General features: G+C 45.3%; 1 protein-coding gene and 1 long non-coding RNA gene across 11 annotated transcripts in view; both read left to right on the forward strand.

The window, feature by feature from the left end:
- The window catches only part of NEURL1 (neuralized E3 ubiquitin protein ligase 1), a 153,871-nt gene that overhangs the window by 91,862 nt on the left and 34,014 nt on the right, over positions 1–27,995 (forward strand). For all 10 annotated transcript variants that reach the window (XM_083845074.1, XM_083845077.1, XM_083845079.1 and 7 more), the window contains one exon: positions 943–1,264. In XM_083845074.1, the coding sequence (XP_083701200.1) occupies positions 943–1,264 (322 nt within the window). The remainder of the gene's footprint in view (positions 1–942; positions 1,265–27,995) is intronic.
- Positions 1,277–27,834, forward strand: LOC310902882. The gene is made up of 2 exons (XR_014587052.1): positions 1,277–26,035; positions 27,068–27,834. It is a non-coding gene; the product is annotated as an uncharacterized lncRNA (long non-coding RNA).

Raw genomic sequence — 27,995 nt, forward strand, 5'->3', positions numbered from 1 at the left:
CTGCACATGCTTAGGACCCACTGCCCATTCCCTTCCTGTCCTCTTCAGCCCAGGGCCCAGTTCAGGTGAGAAGCAGTTGATGGCTCTGGAGGCATCTCTGAGCCTTTGTTCCGCTCTCTCTGAGGTGCAGAAGGGTGGGTATGACGCACGCAGCATCCCAAAATTTATTAGCAAATGTTTCTAGTGTGTTTTTCAGACACACTAAGTAACCACAAAATGATGGGGAGCTGGAGGGTGGGTATAGGTGAGCACCACATATCTTGAAAACCACCGCTCACAGCTGAAGTGAATAGGTTTTCCTCACTTGTAAGACAACATCTATCATTGTCCCCAAACTGTTTATTAAATATTGTTAAATACTGTAAATTGTGCTTTTCCACACACAAGTTCTCTGCTGCAAAGCTGTTATTTCATCCAATCTGACAGGCTAAAGAGGGGTGAGATTGTCTTTAGCTTGGCTGGGAAACCCAGAAAACCCTATGGTAGTGACTGTCATTCTGGAGCCAGTGCTTTTCCCTCAGGTCCTGAGAAACTCTATCATCCAAGCACCATGGGGGAACAGCTCTGCTGCTGCAGGTGCTGCCTCAGCTGAGATAAAAGATCTTATGGCCATTTTTTTTGGCACATTTTGCAAGAGGACATTTCTTAGGCCAAAAGGAATTACCCTAGAAATAGAAGTGAGTCATCATGCAGCTGTAATTACATTTCATCTCTCCCCATAGATTTGATGCAATTTTTTTTTTAAATATGTGCATTGTATCCTAAGTGTGCAGTATTGCTACTTGCAGATGAGATATCCGCAGCGATGTTTGGGTAAAAAGTTTCCTAAATCTGGTGGGTTTATCTGCACAGTGGCCTTTGATACTTGATGGCATGGAGCCTGGAGTGTGTAAATAGAAGTCTGAGTGCCAAATGCTGTTATTGCTGCTGTTGTTTTTGCAGATCACTAAAAAACAGTGTTGCTGGAGTGGGGCTCTTCGAATCGGGTTTACTTCCAAGGATCCATCAAGGATTAACCCTGACACCCTGCCGAAGTACGCGTGCCCTGACTTGGTGTCCCAAAGCGGTTTCTGGGCCAAGGCTCTGCCGGAAGAGTTTGCCAACGAGGGGAACATCATCGCCTTCTGGGTGGACAAGAAGGGACGGGTTTTCTATCGGGTGAACGACTCTGCCGCGATGCTGTTCTTCAGTGGGGTGAGGACAGCAGAGCCCCTCTGGGCTTTGATCGATGTCTACGGGCTGACCCGCGGGGTGCAGCTCCTAGGTGAGTACTGCGTGAGCTGGGCTCGTGCCCAGGGGCGACATGGAGACATCTCCATTCTTCCTCCAGCATCTCACCACCCCAGTGGGTGTTTGAAGCTTAGCACATAGATACCTCACCAGTGGGAGGGGGGAAACAACTGTGACAATGCATCACTAGCAGCCATCTGTAAGTAAGTGGATTCCTCCTCAGAGATGTCGTGGTAACTACGCTCTATCCGAGCATCTTCTGGAGTGTGGCACATACCTTGCAAAACTTTCTTTTTGTCTGACATGCTTTCCCCATGCCGAAATGGGGAAATGCGTTTTATGTTTTATGGGTAATTCCTGCCTGGATGGTGTTATTGTGGTTTTCTGGCTGGGTTAGTGGACAGATTTAAAACATGGATATCATCCAGATTACCTGGGAGAAGCTGTGGCTGGTTTTGCCAGGAGGTTGCTTTAACAGAGGAGTTATGTTCATGCTCTGGAGCCAGAGGATTAGAAATGCAGTTGGGGTTGGAGGATGGGGAGTGCTGAGTATTTGTGTCTTCTGCCATCCTCACCTAAAATGGAGGCTGTTGGCACTCCTGAGGACTCGGTCTAACCCCAGGCATGCAGTCTTGGCAAGGTCTGGGGTATCTGAGTTTATACATCTTAAACTGGAAAGAGTCTCCAAGGACCCAACTTAATGGTCTGCTAGGCTGGTGGGGACCAGAGGTGTCAGCATGCAGCCTCCTAGTTGGCTTTGAGGTGTTGCTGGGAGGCAAATCACAGCACTTCACCATGTAACAGCAGCTTCACGGGTGTGGTTTTGACTTCAGAAAAACATTAGATGGTAGCTGCTATCCAGCATGAGCTGAAGTTAGGTAGATGATCCTGCTAGATTGAGGGAGATCCTGGTTTCTTTCTTTCATGCAGCCTGCTAATCTCTTTTAAAACAACAAACCCTCTCACCTTTATGCTGTATATTGGACTTTAAAGAAGCCTCACTTTGACAGTTCTGCATCCTTTCTGCACTGGTACTAAGAAATATGGTGGCAGGGCTGCCCGTAGCAACCTACACAGCCTGGAAGAGGCATGTTGGTTGAGGACATGAAGAAATGGGACTGTCGTCTTGTTGCAAAAACTACTGGCCCCAGATTGCACAAGGCAGAGGAATGTAGGGATTTCTCGACAGCTTTTTGCTTCCTTTTAGGAGTAGAAAGATTTATCTTTTGTTGTGAATCAGCTTGAGTCAGAGCCACTAGGCAACCATTCTTAGGCCAAGAAGGTGATATTTGAACTGGGATCTAGAATTTGGGCAAATGTCACGTTAAGGATTCAGTTAGGAAGAGCTTACAAATGACTCAAAGTTCTCTGGGCTGCTCTTGCGAGATTTGGCACCTCAGGACTCCTCTGCCTGATTAATGAGGGCCCATAACTCTGGATTATGTGTTTCCTTTCAAAACACCCGAGAAATGATTTCCTATCTGTCATCCACCCCTGCATTGTCCTAGCATCTTCCACATCCCTTTTCACAAGGAAAATGTGACTCTTGCCAGCCACTGTTTTGCCTCTATTTTAACAGGCTCTGAACTCTCACTGCAGCTCTGGTGGGTATAAACTCTCTGAATGAAGCAAGCAGCTTCTGAGTTTACACAGTTGGCGTGGAGCTCAGATACATATTTATAGCATGTTCCAGCAGCCTCCAGCGGGCTTTAGTCCTAGCAACTGTGCCGAAACATCTTAGGCTTGAGTTCTCTCTATCTTCATTCATTGTTACACAGCACTAAAAATCAGAGCACTGAAATCATCAGCTCCGTTGCCTCTGGATCATATAGACATACCCACTGCAAAGCTTTGCACGCGTGTGTTAGTGTAGTAGACCACACATATAGTATGGGACAACTTGCCAAAAACTCCCAGGACTTGACAAATGAATTTCATAGCTTAGCTACAAACATATGGTCAAATTCAGACCGTTATGGCATGCAGGGCATGTGATAGAGGCTGGAGATGCTGGAGTGGTATGCTGAACAGAACAGCCCAGCATTTCAGATTCCAGTTCAATGATTTATTGCCTTCTGTCCCCCTTGATGTGTTCCTTGTTCTTGAGCCTCATTGTTTTCCTAAAGACTGTAGGGTTGCAGTGTCACACTGCACCTCTGCATTGCCTCCATTTGATTTTATGTGTGCTTCACCCAGGAATCTGACCAAAAGCTTTACCATTTGTGGTGGTTGTCTCTCTGTTTATTGCAGAATTATTCCCTCCCCACTCCCAATATGGAACTTTACTTCCAAAATCAGACTTGTCCCAGGGAAAGATGTGCAGCAGTCACTGCAAGATCCCACTCTGCAGGGAAACTCATTTACATCCCCAAAAGTCAACTTCCAAAACTTACTATTTCTCTTATCTGCATTACAATAATAGTCCCAGCCAAAATTAGGGGTGCAGTAAAGCATGGCAATGACCAAGTCCAGTGAGACTGCTCTTGTCTTACAGATTTAATACAGACAAACCTGGGCAAAAGGGGGACCAAAGGCTGTGAGAGGTAAAAGTCTTTGCTGGAGGTTATACAGCAGTGTCATCCACTTCAGGGATGCCATCAGCCTTGTTGCGCTGCCCAGCTCAGTCCTTCTTCACCTCCCTACCAGCATCATGGGTATTGCACAGCATTCGGCATCACTAAATTGTGCCAGTGGATGAAAGAGAAGCAGCTGTTTTGTATCTTAATGTTTAGTTTTGTTGTGCTTACGGCTTTACCCACAGCTTCTTCCCTACTGCTAATTACACACTTAATTGCTGCAGTCAATGCGTAAGTATATGTGACTGTCACAGGTGTCCCTGGGTCTGAATGCCCCCGCTGTAGGTTCAGAAGCAGAGTCCTTTAAACAGCTTCTTTGCCTGCTTGATTTTGTTTTGAAACAGGTAAAAATGGTTTGCATGGTTCACTGAATTTCAGCCAAAGGGAGATTAAGGAACTGAATTTGGACCATGTCTTGGTTGTCACTGCTGGAACAAGTCTAAATGAGAGACCAGCTTAAATCTACTTTAAAGGTGGCTTTGGTGATGAGGTTCACCATTCATACGGTCAGTCATGTGGGAGGCTACTCCTTGTTCTCCTCACCTCTACCCACATTATATAGAAGAAAAGTTTTAAATTCACCCGGAAAGCTGGTGCTCCTATGACCACAAGGTCTCGGCTGCTTTCCTGCCACAATGTAAGGGCCCCCACAGGAGAAGTGGTTGCAGTCAAGTGCATGGAGGTTCAGTGCTATAGGGTTCATGAGTTTCAGCCTCAATGCAGGCTTAAGTGACCTGTAAACATACCCTTATACAGTGACACTCTCCTGCCGACATGACCAGCTTGCGGGCAGGATAGTTTACAGCTTTGCTTCCCTTTTTGGGCAGCTAGTTTTGCACAAGTGCACTTTTACATTCCAGGATAATTTAAAGTAATATTTACTAGAAATGTGCCTTAGCCTTATGTTATCACTCCAACATACACACATGCTCATTCACACTTTAAAAAGAGTCCGAGAAAAATGGGATATAAGCAGTCTGCTGCCTCACTGCTATAATAAAGCATTAAAAAAGAGAAGGAAGGGGCCCGCTGTTAACTCCTGGGGTCTTCAGAGCCTTGGAAGAAGGATGGCAGCTCATGGGAACCAAGTGGTGTTGTCTCACATTAGCCTGCTTCTTCCCAGCACTTGGCTAGTGAGCCTGGCATAGGCTAAGAAATGTTCATGTGCTCTTTCTACGGATTCAGTGCAGGACAACAAAGGTAGCAACTTTCCTCAGTGATGCACAAGTTAATAATGTGTGTTTTCAGCATTTTTCTGTACCTATTAGTGGGGAGTTTCAGCTTCACCCACTATGTTCTGCCTTTATGAAAATTGCCCCATTTCATTGATGGTACCATCGTGGTGTGGGACCGCAGAACAGTTGAGTTTGGAAGGCACCTGTGGAAATCTTCTAGTACAAGCAGTGTCTCTTCTTTCAAAGCACAACAGATATGCACTAAAAATACAGAAACAGGACTGCAAAGAAATTATAATTTCAGTACATGCCCTACTTTTCCCATATTTCCATATTGTAACATGAGGAACAACCTATTGGTTTTCCTCTTCATCCCATTTGTTACCAGTGTGGTCAGCAAGCAAACACCTTTCCTGTTTATTTTTTCATTCATGCTCTTCTCCCATCCATCTGTATTGCCTTTCAGGCAGTATTTCAAAGTCATCTTGGTCTTTTACCAGCAATGACTTGGAAAATCATGGGTAATTTTGTTTAGGATGGCACACTGAAAGGCACCTGTTAAAAGCAAAGCTTCACCACCTTTTGTAAATATAAAATAAGTGATAATCTAGTAAGACCTTGTAAACCAGGAAAATTTTTAATGTAATAATTAAATTCTCCTGAAGTAGAGAGTATAAATATATACTTCAATCACAAATATGTATACAGATTCTGTTAGAATTAACTGGCAGTGCTGTATTTTACATTAGATATTTAAGAAATCTTTTCTTTCTCCAGATTTCCTTCCTAGCTTCTTATCACTTAGTGCTTGCAAAGTAACAAAAGTCAAAATGTGAACCAATCGTGCATGGAAATTTACCCATCTTGAGACTCAAGCAGTGCACAGTTGACAAGGAAATTGCGCATTTTGTAGGGAAGGAAGGGAACATGTTTTTCTTTTTTTACCCATGTCAGTTCTTAGGTAAATTGAATCTTGAGCTCCAGGGTACCTTTAGAAGAAACATTAAATAAGTCTCAAATGAGGTGGATTTATGCACAAATTTCAGGTGTGAATGGTATAAGACTGAGGCTAAAACTGATTTATCACACGCATCTGTAATTTTACAATGTGGTTATTACTATTTTATTTTCTACGTGCAAAAACTTATTTTCCATTGCCCATGGTAATCCATTTCTGTTGCTATTCTGAAACATGCAAATAAGCACGCTGATGTGCTGAGAGTGGCTTGCACTAAATGAAATTGGATAATCAAATCTGACTGCAGTGTATTTTTACAGTGCATTGTTGAAAGTGGAAGCTATAAACTATTTACCCTCTCTGTGGAAGTCTGTGACAATCTGATGGAAAAGAATAATATGTGTTTAAACAGAGTCCTACTTAATGAAGGCAAGATATATGCAACCTGCAAACAGTCAGTTGTCATTGTTTTTCCGCATCTCCTAAGGGGAGAGAGAATTTAAATTGCTCATAAAGTTTTATTGTCTGTAGCTGTTGTCTCTATGGCAGCTGCAGGAAGCTCTCTAACATTGCTAAAAATGTGAAAACAGCTTAATAAATAACTCATCTCTTGCTGTTTTAATCAATCCCTGCTTTGCCTTGGCATCTCTGGAGGGATATATTTTTCCAGATGCGATAGGTACCCGAAAGTTACGGCTAACCCAAAGGTATCTGGAGGTTTGTCTGTCCTCCAGGTCTGTCTGTCTTGCTTACGACGATGAGGCTGCTGGGGATGGCCCTTTCAAACAAGCCCGAGCTCATCATGGCTGTGTGAATACAGCGACTTTTTTCCTTCTCCTTGCTTTTGATGGTAAACAGCAGAGAATTTGGGCACATCAGCCTGCGCTGGCATCTCCCCAGGGTCCCGCGTGACATGGCCCCTGCGTGCCGCGCTCCTGCCACGTGCCTTGGCAGCCCCGGGGAGCTCAGGCTCTGTGCTTGGACGGCAACCTCCGAGCGATCTGGGACAGCCAGGCGCCAAGGCAAACACGGCCTCCAAGGGGTCAGCACTTCGGACTTGCCTGGGTCTCGATGAAGTGGTGAATTACATCTGTTTTATCGCCATTGCTCAAGGGTGTACCTGTTGTTTTGGCCCAAACTGCCTCTTCCTTAGCGGGACTGCTCAGGGAGCTAAAACGTTACTAAATGGGAACAGAAAGGACAAAACCTGGCACATAATGGTCTGTTGGTGATATGTACACCACCAGAAATAGTATTCACATTGGTGTAAGGAGAGTCTGCAAGTGAACCTGGGTAGAAATAAATGGGAGAGGGATTAGCCTGGCTATTACTGTCCAGACTGAGAAAAATGAAGACTCTAACAAGACAGCAGGATCAGTGGAAAATAAATTCTGTGCTTTGTCAAGTTCCTTTAGTTCTGCTAAGCTGAAATATTGTTCCTAACACAGGCAAGAAAGGCTATATAATAATATTTTCCATTGTACCCATAAAAGCGCAAGGAAAACTGACAATTTTAAGTGGTGTTTACACCATGGGTATGTGGGTGCTGTAGTCAGATAATGACACTGCAAAGATAAGCTCTTGTGTGTTTTTTTTGTTCCCCCCCCCCCCATTTAAAAAAAAAAAAAGAAAGAAAGACATCTTCACATTAAATATCTGTTTTCATGATTGATTTGGCTATTGCTTTAAGGAGGTAAATAATCTGGTTTTCACTGAGAAGTTCATCTTGCTAAGTGTTGTTATTTTTTAGCAGAAGTATGGAAGCTGTAGTCTGGAAACTGTGATTCCAATTAGAAGTGCTTTGACCTTATTTTACATCCACTAGAGGTATAAACTACTGGAATAATTGAATATATGCAGAATTTATTACGCAGCTCTTGTTCCTTGTAGAAGTTTCCAGAATAGGCAGGGCCTTAGAGAATAAGAACATGCTGTGAATGGAGCAGTGTGTACTCTTGGGAAAGATTTCAAAGAATTACTTACATTAGCAGAGGTTTTAGTATTTTGATTTAAACCATTAGGTTAAAATATTTTATTGTTTTTTTTTTTAAAGAAAATATATTCTCCTAACTGTTACTTATGTGGCATATAATTGCATTTTCCTTGGTTGGTCTGATGTGGTTTCTATTGTAATTGTGGAAGTGAGAGGAGTCTTTAAAAAGAAAGGTAGAGAGAACGTACTAGTACAGGGAATTAATCTTTGCATCTTTCTTAATACCTTCCTCAAAAATATTCAGCAAAATAGTTTAAACCTCACAAACCCTGTCTTTGAAAGCCGAAAGCTAGCTCCTCTTTGTTCATAAAGCTATAGCTTGACAGAAAGTGTGCATTTTCTCCAGTGAAGGCAGTTGAAACTAGAGGTGAGTTATGTATATAAACTGATAGATGATCTGGTAGAAGAAAAACAATTTATTGAGCTAATCTTGCAATTCCAGCTGTTCCAGCTGAGGAGGCCCTTTCCCCTAAGTCTGTATGACAGATGATGGCTAAACATTGCTTATATGATAAAACTAAACACTGGCTCTGTACTGTATGTCTCCACTGGCATGAGAAAGTACTTCATCATTTCAGCATCTAATTGGTATCGCAGCTGCTGAACATGCAATTCACCGTACAGAGGATGTGATTTTATTATCCCTCTAAGTGTCTGGGTTATTAAAAAAGTTTGACACCTTTAATAAAATTAAATCTCCTTTTCCATCTGTATCAGCAACAGAGCTAAAAATGAGCTTGCATTATAATCCAAAGTTTCCATTTGTTTTCCCAGGTTGTTTAAGCAGAACTGTTGTTATTGGGCTCAGTCTGGAAATCCTTACCTTTAGTCTAATCTGCTCTGTTCTACCAGCCATTTTGACCAGTTTTACCAGCTTGCAGCCACTTTGTGGAGCTGCTCTGGTTTTATGCTGCGAGCAGAACCTCGCCTCTGGGTTTTACTTATTCATCACTTCTCTTTGGCCAAACACCAAGCAACAGAAGCTCCTCCAGACGTTGCCTGGCCTGTCCCAAAGAAAACAAAGGAGTTTTGGACTAAGGGAACCTGTGCTGATTCAAGCCAGGGCTTCTCCTTCCAAGTACCCTTGTCAGGATAAATGAGCCTCCAGGGGGTCTGTGCGAGTGTAACTGTTCACAGGTGTCTGAAAGATGGCAAAAAAGTGATGTCATCTGCTTGTGTAGACCCAGCTCTTTCATTAACAACTTGGTTCTGCACCCTCATGTCAAGGGCAAACTGCCCTGATGGCAGGAGGAAGCACTGAGCAGCAAGCTACCCTTCCAGCACCAAAGGGCTGATGCAGCAATGCCAAGCTGAGTACACAGTGCCTGGTGCCACAGCATTAAACTCGGTAAACCATGCTCTCAAAGAAACCCTTGCTAAATTATGGTGCTTTCTTCCACCAAAAAGTTATCTGTTAAGTGTGCCTGATACGCATTGCAAGTAACTGGCCTTAGACACCAAGTTCACATTAAATCATCATGCTAATAAGGCTAGATGGGCTAGAATGACCCATTTGTTCACTTATTCCAAAGAAATTAATTGGGATTTCATAGGTATGAACTAAAAAGATCCTCTCTCTTCAGCAGCTGGATGTGACCCTTTCCTCACGTGTATGAAATGCAATTCATGTGGCTGTGTCTGTACAAACAATACAGTGCAACTTTTGGAGTTGTCTAGATGAAAGATGTATTGAGTCAGATGAAATAATTCCTTAACAGTGAAATTTTCAGTGGTGCTTCCAGGGCAGGCAAATGCAAAGGCAGTGCCAGTGCTCTGGGGCAGGGCCTGGGAGGTCTGGGAGTGTGCATGCAGGACAGATCCCTGTTGCCCCAAGCGTGTGTTCTCACTGCAAATCTCCTTTGCTCTGTGCTGAAGACAGAGCCTGGGGCTGAGCTGGTCCTTGGTTTTGTACCATTCATGTGTCTGGAGCTTGCTGTGGTCTAGTTCCTATTCCTGGCTTTAGCCTGGGACACATGCTGGGCCACTGAAGGTCCATTGAATCCAGTGTCCTGTCTCTCACAAGGAACAGTATCTCCAGCTCTCCAGGTCCTCTTGGAAAGAAAATTTTGCAGGTACAGGTGACATTTTCTCCTGCCTTCCATGTTTAGTCTAATGTCGAACTTTCTCTAAGATTCTTTACCTGCATCAAATCTACTTCTGATTTCAATGCAGAGGTTACATTAGTTCTGCCTAGGCTGCAGGTGATCCTGCAAGGTGCTGTTCTCAGAGAGATGCTGGGCTCCTTTGTCCTGCTCAGACATTTAGGGTAATCTGCACCTTGCATTCTTCTACCACTCTGTTTTTATCAAATTATCATAATATGTTCTTCTGGCACTATTATATGTTTTCAGTATGTTGTGTCATTTGATGAAAATAACATCTCTTTACTAAGGTGTGCTAGGTAAGTGCTTCCTTGTACTGCCATGGGTATTATAGCAGGTTGTTGGCAGAACTATGCAAAATTTATAAAAAGCATTTCCATACACATAGGCTAGAACAGTATGTCCTGTCACTTACAGGTTTTGATTCTGTTGCATCAGTATCGTTTTGATCTTAAAGGGCTTTGCTATAATATTCCAAAAGAAATTCCCGTTCCATCTGCTCCTATTAGAGTTTGAAATTAAACTTACTTGGAACTGGTAATTTTTTAGTCTGTAGCTAGAGTTAAGTCTGATAAATCAGATTGTTGGCCACTGAATCAAGCCTTGTGCCATTGGCTGTTGCTGGTGAGTTTAAGAAGATGAAAATCTCTTGTGATGCATCTGGCCACTGGTGTGACCCTTCACAGACAATTAATTCTCTTCAGGGAAAAAAAAAATGTTTAATTGCTCTATCTTCTTTTAAGAGGATAAAGACCGCTCTAGGGAAAAAGCCCTTAGAATCCAGTAATCCTATTGCCATGCTGGTACCATGCCAATAAACACTGTGCATCTTGCATGGAGAGAACTGAAGCCCCTGAAATCTTTAATGCAGAGCGTCCTGCCTTTCTCTGCACACTCTGGTCTGGAGGACTTCAGCACCATGATCTCAGCTTACCTGATCTGGGATTCTGATGATGATTTGATCAATGTGTTTGTATAGACTTTTACATTTCCTCCTCATTCTGTAGTGGCGTTTACCTGGTTGTTTTTCTTTGATTTCCTCAGCATTTGTAGGTAGCAACCATCATCCTCCTGAGCCTTTCGCAGGCGTCGTCAGACTGCTCTGTTATCCCAGCATGATTTGAGTGAAAGCATCTTTTTGACAAGAACATCAGTCCTGTTGCTTTCTGTTCCTATTTGTAGCCTGGTTGGTTCTAACTAGATCTTATTCAATGACTCCGTACACTGGAGTGTGCTCCTGCCTGAGATGAGCCTTGGTGCTGCATTTGTCAAAACACTTTTTATCGCTCCATTCCTAACACGGTAGAGCCTGTAGGTCTTGACTGTAACACTGCTTGGCCAGGTGGAAGGAAATTGGCCTCATGCTGAAGGTCGGTGCTAGAAACAGTTGGAAAGAAAACTGGACTGATGGAGAATTTCACTGTGGAGCTGCAGGGACTGGCATTTTCAGCTCAGCCTAATTGGCTTACTCAAGAGAAATACATAAATAATTTGTTCATAGGCCATAATCACTATTATGACTATTCGTATTATAATTTCTAGTGCTTCAGTTTTGAATGTGCGACTGAAAAGATAAATGCTCCATGTGAAACGGATGAGCTCCAAAGAGCCTAAATAACAATCAAATGGCGAGGCAGAGTGCTCTGTGTTGGCAGGCTAATGGATGAAAGCTGATGGAGTAGAAATTCAAGAGGGAAGTAAAATAGCAGGTTTTAAACGTGTGCAGTTCCCAACCCATTCTCATTTGCTCAGAAGACTGCATAGGCTGCAGGACCTGAATTCAACAGGATCGTTGAATTCTTTCCCACCTTTTACACATATGTGTCTGTGTCCAGCGTGCCAGAAATTAAGTATATGCTTGAGTAAGTCTGTTAATTCACATTCCTAAAGATAGCTATGTGCTTAAGAGCCCTGCTGGATCTTTTTCTTCGCCATCTGCTTGTTACCAGGTTCTGTGCAGGGTTTGCTAGGTTAAAACCAGTGATCTGTTGTTAATCAGTAATCAATGGTTATACAGGGATCAGGCTCTGTGCTTAATGGTTTCTCTGGCCTGAGAAGTAAAGACTCTTTCAGGAGGAAAGAGGTGAGCATGAGTGGGGGAGGCTGGGACGTACTGCGGCAGCTTGAGAAGAGGTGGAGAGGTTGCCTCCCAGTAATGCTTGCTGTTCTTGGAAAACATGGCTAGCTTCTGTGCAGGAAGGTTTAGACGGGGTCTAGAAGCAGGAGGAGGGCAAGAAGATAAAAGCATGGAAACAGGGTGAACTGCTGGCTGGAAGCAGGGGAGGAAGGGCAGGCTTGGCAAAGCAGGATCAGGATATATTGGCAAGGAAGGGAAGAACAGCTCCATGACCAGGATACCATCCCTGTCTTGCCTGGTTTCCTCACTGGTGTGAAGTTACATGTGTAAATTGCTGTCTTGCTTTGACTTTGTGATGGCAATTTATAACCCGAAGGCTTTTTTTTCTTCTTTTTTTAGTTTCTTTTTCTTTTTTTTCCTCCTTTTTCTCAACAGCTTATTTGCTCTGGGGTGTTAGGAGTGTTTCAGCCATTTTGCATGGGCCACTTTGGATGCCTGGCATGTTCCTTGCAGATAAGTCAGCTCTTTTATCGAGTCAAGTACATACTACTGACACACTCCCTATTAAAGGGATCATTAAGAGACAGGATTAAAACAACCCATGGGGAAATATCTGAGTCAGATGTTTCTTACATCCCAAATTAGATTGGTGGCTTTCTGTTCTGCTCTTGATAGTACCTATTCCTCTTTGTGCAAAAACCCTCTTTATCATCTAGTTAATTTATTATAGAAGTCTTCTGCTAGTGAACATTGACAGATCTATCAAGGGGGTGTTTTAAATGAAGGTGAGTAGTCTCTGTGAGGAGATAGTAGAATCTTTTATTGGTCAGTAGTTTGCAATGGGGATTTCATGCTCCTCAGGCTTTGTCTGTGGAATTTGCTGCCAGATGAACTCCTGTCTATCAAGCTGCACTTTAGAGTCTAATCTTCTACTTAGTAGCATCTCTACAGCAATCAGTCAAGGAGAAAAACAACAAAAACCTCTAAGATATGTGTACTGACTTCAGTGCTTTTCTGCAGAGGGTTCCAAATGGGAACACTGGAAAATTAATGCAAATCAATTGCAAGCATGACTTTATAAAGAACTAGTTATGTCTACCTGCATCATTTCTATAGGCAAGTGGTTGGAGTTCAAATAGCCTGATTTGACATAGTTAGATTCAGAGTGAGCTCAGCTGATGTTTGATTAACTTTAAAAGTTTTGCGGCAACCACAGAAGCAAGGAAAAAAAAATCCCGGCCCATCTTTGAGACTGGCACGAGCATAAATGACACCACTGGACAAACCATGGCAGCAATTTCTGCCTGGCTTTAACAGAAGGATGAAAACCAGTGGTGAATGACAGCAGCTTCTCCAAGTGTCCCAGGAAGACAACTTTTTCACCCCTGAAAACTTCCACTATTCGGGCATAAGCATTGTCTGAGACATATTTGCAGCCACCAGTGCCAGATGCTCACAACTGCTCTCCCCTCCTGAGGGTATTCCTGTTGGCGGCTACTTGACCAAGCTATTATTTTATGGTATACGTAGTTTCTTTTTATCTTTTCTCACTGTCAGTCTCTCCAGCCCAGTAATCATGTTTTCTTCTTTGCCACAGCCTCCATATCCTGCTGTCATTCTAAAAATCCTTCAACGATGTTAAATCTTTTCCAGTTATATGACGAGAATTAATTCATTCTGACACAGCCATGAAAATCTGATTCAATTCCTTTTTTTGGTATCTCAGTCACAGTCCTTGATCACAAATCAGCATGAGTCAGAATTTCCCAGGTTATTATTTCCTCAGAAAGGCTGATTGCAAGCCTGTCTCCATATTTAATATCCTTTTTTCTGACTCCTGCAGAGCCAAGCCATCGAGGGTGCAGCAATTTTGTTTTGAGATCTGCCTGTTGTTTTGTTATTTAATGTCACAGGTGGAAAACAAGGTAAGAAAAACGAATATCCCAGACCAGTTTTAGTGTTGCAGCTTCCCACCATCAGGTAGCTGTGTCCACGTTTGCTCTCCAGCATGACGATGAGTACAGAAACTAGTAGGATTTATTTCTCTGGAGACTTAGAAACCTTGGGTCACAACTGGGAAGGAAGCATGTCTTTATCAGCTCTTGCAAGGACATGCAAATTTAGTAATGATGGGTTTTCAAAGCAGCTGTATCATGCTGGGATCATCTGCTGAAATGTGCTGTTCTGAAACACCTCAGATTGGTTTTGAATCCTTTTGGGTTCAGCTCTTTAAATGAGTAGCTTATCTGGAGTTACTAAAAGTAGGCCAGAACAGAAAATATGTGGGAAACACTCTCTTTATCTTTGGGGTTTTTACAATTTATTCTCTCCAATGCACGTATGTCTCTCAAATATTTAATCCTTGAGCCCAGGACCATGTTGGCTGCCCACTGGCGGTGTGGACAGCTGGCAGTCTGCTCTGCGTCGGGCTGTGCTGTGGCCAGGAGGTGTTTGGAGGTGTGACACTTCCCTGTCGCTGCCTCTGGAGGCAAATGTGAGGAAATCCTGCTTCCACTTGCCTTTGGAGCTCTCCTGGTGCTTGCTGACCATGGAGCAGCAGCCAAAGGGCAGCAGGAAGGGGCAGGCTTCACTTCTCGCCACTCACAGGAGGTGAAACCCCTGGGCCTGCCCTGTGGGTTTGTCACGGTGCAAATTCAGTGCCCGGCTTGAGGACTGAGGAACTGTTTCCACGTTCTCCATTGATTGCTACAGTTCCATTTTGTGATTCTCTTGGGGTGATTCTCTTGGGGATTGTCTTTTGTGATTCTTCAAATGGGGTAGTAGTAGCTTTAATACCCAGTTGGGTGTTTTGCTTGTTTCCTAGCAAGCTCTAGTTATTGTTCTGTTTTGTTTTGTTTTCCCACATTAAAAGAGGTGAGAAAAATGCACAAAGTCAGGATAATTATTTTCATGAGGGAAGAATGTTTTTTAGGATTTAATTGTTCAGCAACCAAGCAACACAGGAAAGCCTTTACACTCTGGTGTAAGTATATCAGATTGACAACTAATATTAACAGTAAGGGACAAAAAGCCATCCTTAATTTCAGTGGTAAAGGATTCAGCTCTCAGTTCAGGTTCAGGTTTCTAACCTTCCTGGGACAAACTTTGTATGTGTCTACTTGCTGCAGAGCGGCAATGACGCTTTTCTTCCTTGCAGGGGACTGTGGGTTTCCACTCTTCCGAATTACTTCTTCTGAATTACTGGTCCCTTCATGTGTCAAAGGCACTGCTGTGGTGCTCCTACCCTGCGAGGCACAGCAGTTATTAACACTTAGCCGAGTGAACTCTATTTCCCCTAAAATTTCCAAACAATTCTGGGCATTATTGATGAGGATAATTAGGATAAGATGCTGGTATGCACAGAAAGGGTGGCCTTTCTGAGGCTCATCTATTATTAATCATCCATGTAATTTTCCTTAAGTGACAAGGTGCGATTGCTTTTTTAAGGCCCAATTGCGTCTTTAGGCTAGAAGCAGAGATGAGACCCTCTAGCCTGCATTATTGTGAATTACCCACTTGGGAAATGAGAGCGCTGTGGTTGGAGATACTGCCTGGGAGCATGCTTGTGACACGGAGAGACAAGCAGATGCTGAATAAGCAAGAAATTAATTCTTCCTTGCCACATAAGAGACCAGTTTGTTTTTGCTGGACCTTTGTCGGCATACGGGCTGCAATATGGTACCACCGTGTGCTGCCACACTTAACCTTTGGGTATGGCAGAAAGCAGCCCGTGGTGGGGGCAAAAAGCCTGCCCTGGTTGCAGCGTCTGCTGGGCTGGCTCACAGCTTGGATGGCGTATGGGAGGAGTGCGGGGCTGAGATATCAGCAATACATTAAAATGTTGGAAAACAACTCTTTATGGATGAAACAAATGTTATACTCTGATTTAATACAATACAGTAATTGTGCTTCTAATGAAGGGCAAGTCAGTATACTCTTCATTAAAAAAAAAGTGATAGAATAATAAACAGAACCTTATTAAGCTCAAGGAGGCATAAATCGCTTGTAATTCAAAAGCATTATAAAAAAATGATTACAGTTCACTGCTGAACTCTGTATCACAGCCTGTGAAAGTTTTTTTTATGTTTTGCTTTGCTTTGAAAATGGCATTTTTCTTAATCAAAGTTGTTGCAATTAGAGGGAGCAGTAATGATCCAGAAGATAGCTGGATGGTGTTGCCTTTTGAGGATCTTCACACCATTTTCTTAGTGTGAAGTGATGCTCGGTGTTGGCAGAGAAGCTCCCGTGGCTCAGCATTGCAGCAACTGGAAATGTTGTGTTTTGCAATACACCCCTCTTCCCCCAAACCTACCATGCTGTTGAATTCCATCCACTTAAAACAGAGCCTATGTTTAACAATAATTTAAATCATTATCCTGCCTGTCAGCTCGGAGTTAAGGGGCTACGCAACTGCGATTCTCTGTTTAGAAACTGCCTGGAATAATAACTTTCAGATGTCTCAAATATGCACCACTTATCTATAACATCTAAATACAAATGTCTCCCCGCTGAGCGAGCCCGACACTGTTTACCTATCGTGTCCAAACCATTCCAGTGGGCTTGCTTGGCGCGTAGCGGAAAGCCCTACATCCGCAACTCCTCCAGCGCCGTCAGTGTAATGTTTTTCAACTCCTCCTCACCTTTGGGTAATGGTGAAGACAGAAACAGCCTAAGCCTGGGGCTGACAAGTGAAGAATGTCCCTGCGCACGCAGCCCCCCCTCTGCCCGCCCCCATGCGAAGGGTAAAAGTGCACGGCAAGCCAGCGCCACGCTCGTGCAAATGGGATGATGCTTGCACCGCTGGGTCCCTGCCAGCCAGCTGTGAGATGATCCAAATGCTGAATCCCACATGCCCCCAGCGTGCTGGGGCTGGGCACAGGGGAGGCTGTCGCCGGCTTGGTGGCCCCGGGCGCTTTCTCTGCCCACAGAGCTTGGTGGGATGTGTCAGGTCTCATTGAACGTGAGGCTCACACTTGGCTCCTGCTGTGCGCTCCCAGCAGCAACAGCGTGCTCAACCCTTGCGGGGCTGTGGTGTGGGGCTGCCTTTGGGGCTTGCAGGCATCCTCGCTGCTGCTCCGTGGGTAATCAGAGCTGGGAAAGTCCTCCTCTCCTCTTTATGTCTGGCCTGTGTCTCCTGAGGGGGAGTCTCTGTGACTTTGGGGGCTCTGCCCAAGGTGTGGAGTGTCACATGCCACCCGTACGTGGAAAGAGAGGAGCTTCATCCCCAAAACTGAAATTAGATGCCAAACCACATGTACTGATGCTCTGCAGCCTGATGGGTTATGCTGCGAGCCCCCAGATTTCCTAATGCATCCCTTGGAGTCCCACCCAGTGCTCTGCCTTTGTTTCTCTTGGGCACCCTTATCTGGTGTGCACTGCCCTGATGCAGCCAGAGAAGGTTAAATAAGGCGAAACAAAAGTATTTAATGCATCTTTGCAACATCTTTCATCCCTAGGTGAAACCTGAGTCACAGCTTACATGCCACGAGCCAAAACATATCAGATCTCTGCAAGTGTTGACAGTTCTACCTGCAGTGACTTGGCTGTATAAGGCAGTTATCCCTTTGCTCTCAGTTAACACCTGGATTACCTGTGGTCTGGGCCCCTGCAGCGCTGCTGCTTTCCTCGTATCACACAACAACAGGTTGTTTGAAATGTAGGTGTTCTGGGCATTTAAAATTGCTGTTATTTTTAGTTTTCATAGAACGTGTGAAAGCCGTACTGTTAACATGGGCTGGACATGGTACCAAATCATTTTACATGGATGCGATTATGGAAGCAAGGTTTTCCCCATTCGGTTTTGGTGGCAGCTACCATGTGTGTCCCCTCCACAGCTACCCGGGGCTGCCACAAAGGAGCACTGCTGATCTTCCGCCTCTGCGGCCTGGTTTAGCCCACTACTGCATTTTTCAGACTATGTATAATTGGTGAAGCGTGCACAGCATTGGTTAAGCTCAGAATATGGTTTCTTCTTCCCTTTTCTTTTTTTAATGCAGGCTTCCTTGTAGGGATGTGGCTTGGAAAGGAGTCCATTGTAGCTTGCTCTCAGCCCGCTCAGGAAACCAGCCCAGTTGGGCTCAGCTTTCTTCATGCAGCAAGCCTGCCTCTGTGCACACCAGTGTCCAGTTTACTTGCTTGAAATGCCCAGACTGTGTTTTCGTTCCCCATGAAGCATTCATCAGCTGGCGTGCATTAGGCCTGTTTTTCCTGGCAGGGTGTTTCTGGACAGAAGCATGCGGAGGCGCGTGGCTCAGGCGCCCGCTCAGCTTGCCCGAGCTGCCCGTCCCATGGCCAGCCCCACACGGCGTGCTCGGGGAGCAGATCTATGGGGCAGCTGCACTCAGGAGGCTCTGCCACGTTCCCTCCGCCCATCCTCACGCTTTGTGTGGTCACAGGCTCCATCATCATAAGCCTGTCCCCACCCACCCAGGTGCCAGAGCAGCTGGGGATGGGGACGAGAACAGCATGGAGGACCCATGGCCCCTCCAGGTACCTGAGTTGCTTTCATGCTGTTTGTTGCTCTAAATTTGTGCTGGATGTTTGCTGCCTGGGCAGAGAGAAACCTGTATCTAGGATGCCGGCGTCTCAGGTATCTTCAGCAAGAGATGACTGGTGATGTGGCCGTTCCTAAGTGGCATCCCGAGGTGACATGACTGAATGACTGACAGACGGCGTCGGCTTGCACAAGAAGCACTGCTGGCCAGAAAGAGTTAAGCAGCTGGTGTGGACCTGAGTGATCAGGTACACCCAGTCTCCACAAGGAGCTGGGGCTAGTTTCATTTATTGTTGGTGGGAATTGTTTGCTGTAATAAACTAGAAGTACGCAGTTGAAATGAGTTTCAGCTCCTCCACAGCCCCCAGCACTCTCTGATCTGGTGTTTTGATTACCTGAGCCCATTTTAAATGCTAGCTCAAGCGTCAAGCCATTGCATTTCCATTTTGTTGTTGAAGGCAAACAATTTTAATAGCTGCCCAGTTATTTATCAGGATTAGGCCCTGCTGCACTCGTTTGGATAACATACAAGCTAAGTGCAATGTGGGCCCTAATGAGCCTAACTGGGAATGTCCAGAGGCACCAAAAATCTTTTTTTCAGCACCTCTGCATTTCTGGTAGAAAGAGGGAGAAGTCTTTTATTCCACCATAAATGTTTCTTGGGATGGCCCCTGCTGAGGTGGAGGGCCCAGGCCAGGTCCCCGGCCAGCGCACAGCCAGGTTTCAGACACTGGTTTGCCAGTGGCTTCAAGGCCTGGTGATGCACATGGGTTTCCTCCCTTGTCATATCTTCATGCAGACATAGAGAAGTTTTACTTGCATTGTCCAGTTTGCACTGGGAAGAAGTTAGAAAATTTATGTTCTTCAAAAACAAGAGAAAAAAATAATAGAAATGGAGTAGATCACAGTTGCTGCCATGCTGTTGCTGCTGATGGGTTTTTCCCTATCCATGTTTCTCTGGAAAATGTTGGAGAGCTCCTGAGAAAGGGTCAGTCACCCCAACAGGCTTGCTGCAGAGGTGGGAATGGGTCAAGGGTGATGCTGGCTGCCTTCAGTTTAATCACTGAGATCTGAAAGTGGGAGCTGGAAATCCCATAAGAATCTGGTTTCCCTAAGTACTTTGACCCTTTGGATTGGCTGTGGAGGCTCCTGGGACAGGAAAATTTATGTAAGACATTTTGCAGTGTCATCTTTTTTCTTGGTTTTTAGGAAATGATGAGGCTGGATGGAATTCAGAGGGGTGAAGGGGATGGTTCTCTTGTGTTTAATAACTGCGGCTGCTTGTTCCCAAGGAGTGCCGGTTGCTTTACAAGGGGAGGCAGGATGGTGTCTGCTTTCTATCTGCTAGGACAGTAACCATTTTATTCACAGAACTGTCTGAATAAAGATAAATTACAGAATCTTGTAGAAATCTTGATGGTGGGACAGCCTTCTCACTAACTGGAAATAACTTTTTTTTTTGAGCTTCTCTTTATAACTATTTAGAGCTCTGGTTATAAAAGAACCAACAACCCTCCCTCCTTTTCCCTCCCCCCCACCCCCCTACCCCCCCAATAATCACACAACCAAACGACAGAAAACAAAACAGACTGCACGGAGACCAGAAATCTTCCAGACTTCCAACGTTTTCATGAAAAGCAGGGGGAGAGTAATCCATTAAATTGTTCGCACTTTTTCAGTTGTCTAGACAGTGCTATACTGAAATAACAGAAAGTGTCTCGCTGAAAAAGGAAATTCACTTAGGACCGCAGATCACATGCAGACAGCAGGGAGAAATTGTTGAAAAGCTTAGGGGAGCAGTGACAGCAAGCTGTCCACCTGGGCATTGCATCTTGGAAGAAGGGCTGCAGCTTGAAGTGGCTCAGAAGCATCCTTCTGAAAAATAGAGCGTTACACATACTGAAAGTTGAGTAAAACTGCGAAGGAAGGAATTTAGCTCTTACAGGTTATGTATTCACAGTACTTGACAGGTCTGAGTAAAGGAGAAGAGTGAATTTGTTGTTGTTTCTGTTGTCATGGGAGTGTTCCTCTGGCCCTGCGCTTCTCTGCATTGCACAACAAGCCCAGGATGCAGCTTCTGTGTAGGGGAAAGTGTGGCAATTCCCTTGAAAACCAGAATACTTCTTGATGTGTTCGGTTATTTTAGTGGAATTACAGAATGCAGAGCTACTTTGTATTGGCTTGTTCCCACAACAGTTATTCAGGGTTTGCTCCTCCATGCTTGGTCTCCAGCACAGAGCAGATACTGACTGCTTTATGGAGCAGAGCTGAATTTCAATCTAAATTTAGGAGACTCCCATGCCCAGACTAACAGTCTTGACAGATACAAAAGAGCTTTCTTCTTTGTCCTTGTTACCAGGACAATTTCCTCAGATACGCTTTTATTAAGGTATGGCACAGCTATGTTTCAGAAAGCAATGCTCCAAGTATACTGAAATGTTTCTGTATTTTTCTATATGGGCTGAAGCATGGACATGGCGATTTGGAAAAACTGCCCCATCTTACTGCATGTGAAGCCTGAAAAGAGCTTATGGCATGGTGCACAACAAAACCAAAGACAGAGTTCCTTCCTCTGATCTTGGTAGCAGACGAGTAATCAGAAGCCCAAGTGTCTCCTTTCTGTCTGTCAGCATCATCTTAACTGATCTGAAATGTATTTAAGCCAGTGCTCTGCCCAAGCTGCGCATTGTGCTTCTCTCAGGAGATACCTCTGTGTGTGCAGACCAAAAGCAGAGACTCAGATCTGAAAAACTGACTCATCAGACGTGAAATCTCTGACGATTTTCCTTAGATACTGGATAGAGGTGACAAATATGACCGAAGCAGAGGGCTGGGGAGGGAGACCTGATCCCAGGTGTCCTCCAAGGAGCAGGAGCACGGCAGAAAGCCTCCTGCAGCTGACAGGGAAGGCTCAGCCGCACAGAAGGCTGCTGAACCACGTGGTGGTAACAGCAAGGACGGGAGGGATTGTATACTTCTCTCACACCAGTCTACAACAGATTTATTTAAAGTCTCTCGGGCTGTGTTTCCCACTTAAAACTGCACAGATTTCCAAGAGAAGTTCAGCTGCTGGCCATCTGCTCACCAAAGAAACACTTAAAAGGGCCCCTTCTCCCTTTTAACACCTAAGAAGTTTCAACATTTAACAAGGCACCGCTGGACCTGTAATCGCAGGCCCTGGGACCTCCCTCCCTGCAGACCTGCTGGGGACATTCAGAGCATCACGAGCTGCTTGCAGGAGGAGGACTTGAGTCACAGGTCACGGAGGTGGAATGGCATCCCTCTGTGGGGCAGACGGGACAGGAGTAGAAGCTAGGGAGCCTGACTTTCTGTCTTGTTCTCGAGCTCATTACAGCACAGCCTGTTCACAGCTGCAGTGACAAGTGGGGACTGCAGTGGGAGAGTGGAGGTAGGGAAGCTTTGGGCAGGGCTGGCAGCATGATGGGTGAGAGGTGGGAGACGGGGCAGATGGACGTGGGTGTGGAGGGGAGGGAATCTTAATGGTAAAAACAGAGGTGGAAACCCCACCGAAACAGGTCAGTACAGAAAATAGTATTTTCGCTCTGTTTGGAGAATCCATAAATTATTTCAGAACGCGCTCAGGATTTAACCAGGCCAGTGTTTCTAATCTGAAATCCTGTCCTCTAACATGGTGCTGGCTGTTAGCACTTTCCAATCTATTGTGTAAATAGATTGTATTTTAACATTTTGTCAAACAGCTTCCCAGGAAAAGCCCCATTCCTCCAGTGCTTCCCCAGGGTCCCATTGTCCCCTACTGGTGTCGGGATCTGATTTTTCCTTCCTGTTTCACGTGAATGTGCAGAGCTTTGACAATTGCACTGTGTACTCTGGAAACATGAATGCCTTCCAAAGCTCGAAGGAGCCTTTTGGATTTTGAGACTGACCTTTGATTTCCAGTGACAGCCAGGATGGATTTCTGCAATTTTTCATGTTGCCCAGGGGCTGACATTGACTAATAGGACTGGATATTCAGCAGGAGTGGTAGGAAAGTCTCGGTGATGAGATTTATTCATGCCGTCCATGCACGCTTTCAAAATTGTAGGGCTGAATTCATGTTTGGGGTGAGTGGAGCAGTGTTACAACAGGGGTGAATTTAGACCATCACTCCTGAAAGCACAGAGCTGCTCTTTCATTCAACCCCACCCCAGATCTGTCTGATCAACAGCAAGCAGTCTGTGCTGCCTCAAGGATTTCAGTAACTACAGGCAAAAATCATATGCTTTTCTGTTGAAGAACAACAGCAAGTATTTGCCTTTCATTTATCTTTCTTAAGAAAACAGAGTGATTCTGCCTAATTTTACTGGAATAGTCCTTTGCTGGATGGAAAATACTAGCTATACAAAAATATGTAGCAGGACGTAGCTCACTGTGTTTGAGAAAGGTTTCTACAGAGCCTCTGCACTGACCGCACAGGGGACACGCGGGGGAGACAACTCACAGGAACCAGGGGCATTGGAGAGGTTATTTTGCTTCTGGTTATGGTTTTATTGCCAGCTGGGGTCACTACCAGCACGTTCACCACCCCCTCCCTTCTGCCTCGACCCCTCAAAGAGCATCATGGCTGAGCTCAGGCTTGGCCATGCCACCAACAGGGAGGGTGCCAAGGGCCCGTGGTGGGGGACTCAGCGGGGAGGGGGGAATTTGGGTCCAGTTTCATCTTTCCTAGTGGGGCAGATGGGGAATGCAGGGGTTAGGAAAGGGATTTTTTTTTTTTTTCTCGCTTGTTTCTTTTTTCTCTGTAATTAGTCAAAGATCTCTGAGGGTATTTCTAATTGTAGATAAATGAAGAAAACCCTCGTTGGAAGCTTGGCCACAGAGCACCGGTGATACAGTAGTACCTGGTTACACTGGTGCTCCTATTTTACAATTCTTCACTCAGATCTCTAGCTGTCCGTGAGTATAATTTCACACAATTAAAACAAAACTGACTTTAATAATTGATTGATTCCTCCCTCTCTTCCATGTCTGCAGCAGGGAGGATGAGTGGAACATTTTTCCTCCTGTTTGCTAGTTAAACTTTGCAGTGAACCAGCAACGGTTAACATTAGGGGAGAGTTTGTTTTTTATTTTTATGTAAGTGAAGGATGTGGAAACAGTCCACCTTTGCCTCAGATTTTGTACAAGGCTATTGTTATTTTTTTTTCCAAAGCATAAATTTTGGATCAGGCTTGATCTGGCAACATTGGTTTTAGTCAAGGATCGCTTTGAGCCAGCCACTTATCCTCGTGGGCACTGAGCTGGATTTTACAGAAGTTGAAAACTGCATCTGCATCACCTTAAATGCTCTCTCCACCCCTTGTGGGCCCTAATGCGACCACAGCTCATCCCTGGCATGGCAGCTGATGGCATCCTCACCCCAGCAGCCAGCTCATAAGCTCAGCAGTCCGTCCCATGAGGGTGACTACTAAAGGATCAGCACGCATTTACTTGGCTTTTTTTTAAGTGCTCTCTTCTGCCCCGTTGATCAGAATTTGGCCCTGGTTCAGGCAAAACACGAACCAAGCAGCCCTTTTCCCAGCATCCAAACCAATGTGAGAATTTGAAGCTGATGTCAAAATAAAGATTTTCAGCTCACGATTCATTTGGGCATAAACATGCTCTGTCTAAAGAAAGATCTTCAGAGAATTCATCTGCTGAATTCTTCACCTCTGAAGGACCCCAAATATAGTGCTGTACACCATGTGCCTCTTCTTGTGGGTGAGATATTAAGAGCTTATTTATTTATTAGAAAGTGGTTTACAATGTAAGTAAATTAGTGAGTTCCAAGTCTCTCTCCCAGCTGCCAGATGTTGGGAGGATGTTTATGGCCACTGTAAATAATTTCTTAGCTTAATACAAATACATTTTTAGAAATCAAGGGCCGATGGCTGGCCGTTTATGGTGTGGTTGAGGATTTATCAGTTCCTCAGTATATGAGAAAGAAAACAAACAGGATATCAGATATTTAAAAATTCATAGGAAAGAAAAACCCCAAAGGTGTTCTTCATTCATGGTGCTGGGGGCTCAGGTCTGCGCTGATTTTGCTGAGCTCTCTCGAGTCTTATTAAGTCAGGGAGATCAGAAATGCTCAGCATCATTCAGGACCTCGCCCAAGCACTTTGGAGGCTGTGAAGGCTGGAACTTAGTGGTGCAGAGAGGTTTCCCTTGTGCCAAATGTGTAGTTGCAGATCACTTCCTGCAGCTGAGTGACCTTTATTAAGGTCAGGTTTAAATGAGGGAGATCAGGTGCATTGGAGCCAGCAGGGCAACAAGGTGGGCAAGCACAAGGAATGGGCTTTATGTTGTGGCTAAAGGTAATGAGGACTGAGCAGCACCTGTGGCTACTAGCAGGGGGGTGACTCAGGAGGGAAACCTGCTTTCCAGACACAAATAGGACACGGAATTAAAATGGAGCTGGAGGAATTTCTTTTTCAAGGCACGTGCACAGTGAGGAATTAGAAACCGGCGATGTGATGTCAGGGTGCACGTGGGATGCTCGGTATGGTTTTTTTGTGAAAACTCTCTGTGCCTCAGGGAGGAATGGGAAGAAATGAAGGATTACGGATGCTTCATTTGAGTGCTAGGTCTATTTTCAGCCTTGATGGGGATGGCAGCAGAAGGCCTGCAAATATCAGCAGAAGCTGTGGGCTGCTTCTGCCAGCGTGCGTTGTAGTAGCTGCACATTCCTGCCCCATAGCAACATATTTTCAGTGTAAAATATCAGAAACAGCTGAATAGTTGTGAGCACCTTCACTCCACGTGCATGGGAGAAATCCAGTGCTGCTGAGCCAATCCTCTGGACTGCCCAAGCTTTGAATTTAGCTGCACAGCTCACTTGTATCTGTCCCTTGAATCGTTCCCATCCTGCTGATTTCTGAGGCTGGCAATACGTGTGTTTGTGATGGCTTTGGGACACATGGCAGGTACAGACAGCAGGGGCGGGGCATCCTCTGAGCAAGCACGGAGCTGCTGTCGAAGGAGTCATCTCCAGGGGCTCTGTCTCCAGCCACCCATGGAGCAGGAGCACTCAGCAGGATGGCAAAGGCACAGAGACAGTGACAGCATTGAAAACACCCATGCTGAATGACTGGGAGTGCTGGGGAATGAGGCTGCTGACCTGGAAAACAAGCTGGGATGAAGAAATGTCAGATTTCTGGAGAGAAGAGGGTTTCCCGGAGGGCTGAGAGGTGGAGAAAATAGACTCTGAAGGTTACTTGGGATGGCTGATTTCAAATGGACTGTGAAGCATGTTGTAGCACTGCTGCCTCTGGGAAGGGCCACACCGACACCCTGCTGCAGCTGGAACTCATCTTCCAAACCTGGGCACTGGGGCATGGTCAGCAGGAGGCGGGGGTGTAGAGGTGACCTCCTCGAGAGAGAGCTGGAGGACGGTGCCTTCTAATCGGCAGCTTTTGGAGGTCCTCTCACCAGGTTAGCATACACGCAGACAGCGTGAAGCAAGCACAAGCCACAGCTCTCTGAGCTGCAAGGTTTGATGTGTCAGACAGCGTGGAGGAGCAGGCTGGGTGAACCTCGCCTCTCTGGGTGGGATGGAAGGGCTTGGGATGCCCCATGGTGGCCGCCGCCAAGCCAGCAGGTGGAGGCAACTTCTGTTCTCTGGCGCTGGCAATCTGGCCCACCCCTAGTAACGCCTTTATAGCATGTAGGAAGAAAGGAAGGGAAGGCTGCAGTAACTTGGAGTCTACTTAAGCCGTAGGTTTCTAAGCCCCCTCCCCAGGCCGGCACCAAGGTCGGTGCCTGTGCACCACTGCGCCCTAGCGGAGCGCGGGGAGGACGCCTGCTCAGCTCCGGGATGGAGCCCGCGGCCTTGCGTGGGGAGGCCGCGGGCCGGGCCCTGCCATGGCTGGGCAGTCACAGGTGGCTGCCAGGACGCTGCAGCAAAACCGCGGGGGGATGCAGAGCTGTTATGGGGTTTAATGGGGAGAATAGAGGCCCGACAGGGTGCAGCTCGCTGTCCCTCCTCGACCCTCTTTTCCCTGTGCTGTGTTTATCGTGCCCTCTCGCTGTGTTATGTCTAATTTGGGCCGCAAGCTCCCCTGGGATGGGACCTGCCATTTTTAACTGCCAGGCGCAAAGCACACCTAAGCCACCTTATAAATAATATTTCTGTGCTCAGGGAAACTTGACACGAGGACGTAAAGGGGTAGCTATGGCAACAGCTGTCCGTGTGTTTTGTCTCTCCTGTAAAGAGCAAAGCGGGGCCGGTAGCAAGGCTCCAGCCTAAGCGGAGCAGAGCACGCATGGCGTGGCGGGCCCGGCCCGCACGCATCCTGGGCCTTCTCCTGAGAGAAATTCGTGGCACTCCTCTTTTTTAATGCTTATTTTGGTAGGGAAAAGAGTCATAGAATAGAAATCCAGCCCGTAGTAACCCTTTCTTGTTTGATTTAGGTGTTAGGGTAATGCTAGATTTAAGCACATCATCTGTTTTTTCCTCTCTTACAGCTTTTAGAAATGTGTGGATTTTAGCTATGTGCATTCCCTGTGCCATCCTTTGGCAGTCAAGAATGGATGCAAACATGAATTATCCAGACTTTTGCTCTGATGACTGAACTGTGTCAGTGCTGGGTAACAAAGAACATTTTCCCAGTTGAAAATGGAAAAAAAACAAGCACACATTTTAAAAGTCAGTGCTATTATAGCACCTGGAATGGTTGGAGTGCACTGAACAGAGTGGTGAGAGGAACCATTTTTCTCTGATAACTGGCTCTGGGATCCATCCCAGATTCCTCAGACTTAACAAGACACCACTGGCGCTGGCGAAGACATTTCAGTCAAGCCCAGCAATTTTTATTATTATGTAGCAAGGATTTGATAGTCCCCTACAACAGTTCAGAGTACATGCAGAGAAGTTCACAATAACATTGTCACCAAATACTGCTTTAAAGTTTGCCGCAGAAGCTGTAGAGAAATTTAGTCTATTAATGGGATGAAAAATCCTTGCATCCCTGTACTGGTTACCATCTCCTTAGCCCATATAGATCTCAGCCGGGTACTTGTCTGTGGTATTGCTGTATTGACTCTTTTGTTGCTGACTATACTCAGCTCAGTCTAATCTCCAAAACAAGGCTCGTTCATGACATTCTGGAGCTAAATATCACCCTTTATAAACCATCAAAAAATAGAGGGTCGATTAACAATTTCCCAAATTAGAGACGTACAGCATCATGGAATAACAAAGGGTAAAAATAAAGATGTAGGAGTTTAACAGTTTGAAACCTGAAAGTGCACGAATGAACACTGGTGCCCAGTCCTAGGCAAACAGCTGCAAAAACAATGCATTAGCAGCAGGTAAGGAAGAGGCTTAGAGCATACGTCAGTCAGAGAGGGTGACCTTCGGCATCAGCTGAAATGTTAAATCCTAGTGAAAATG

This window comes from Anser anser (assembly GCF_964211835.1).
Source record: "Anser anser genome assembly, chromosome: 7".
Taxonomy (NCBI): domain Eukaryota; kingdom Metazoa; phylum Chordata; class Aves; order Anseriformes; family Anatidae; genus Anser; species Anser anser.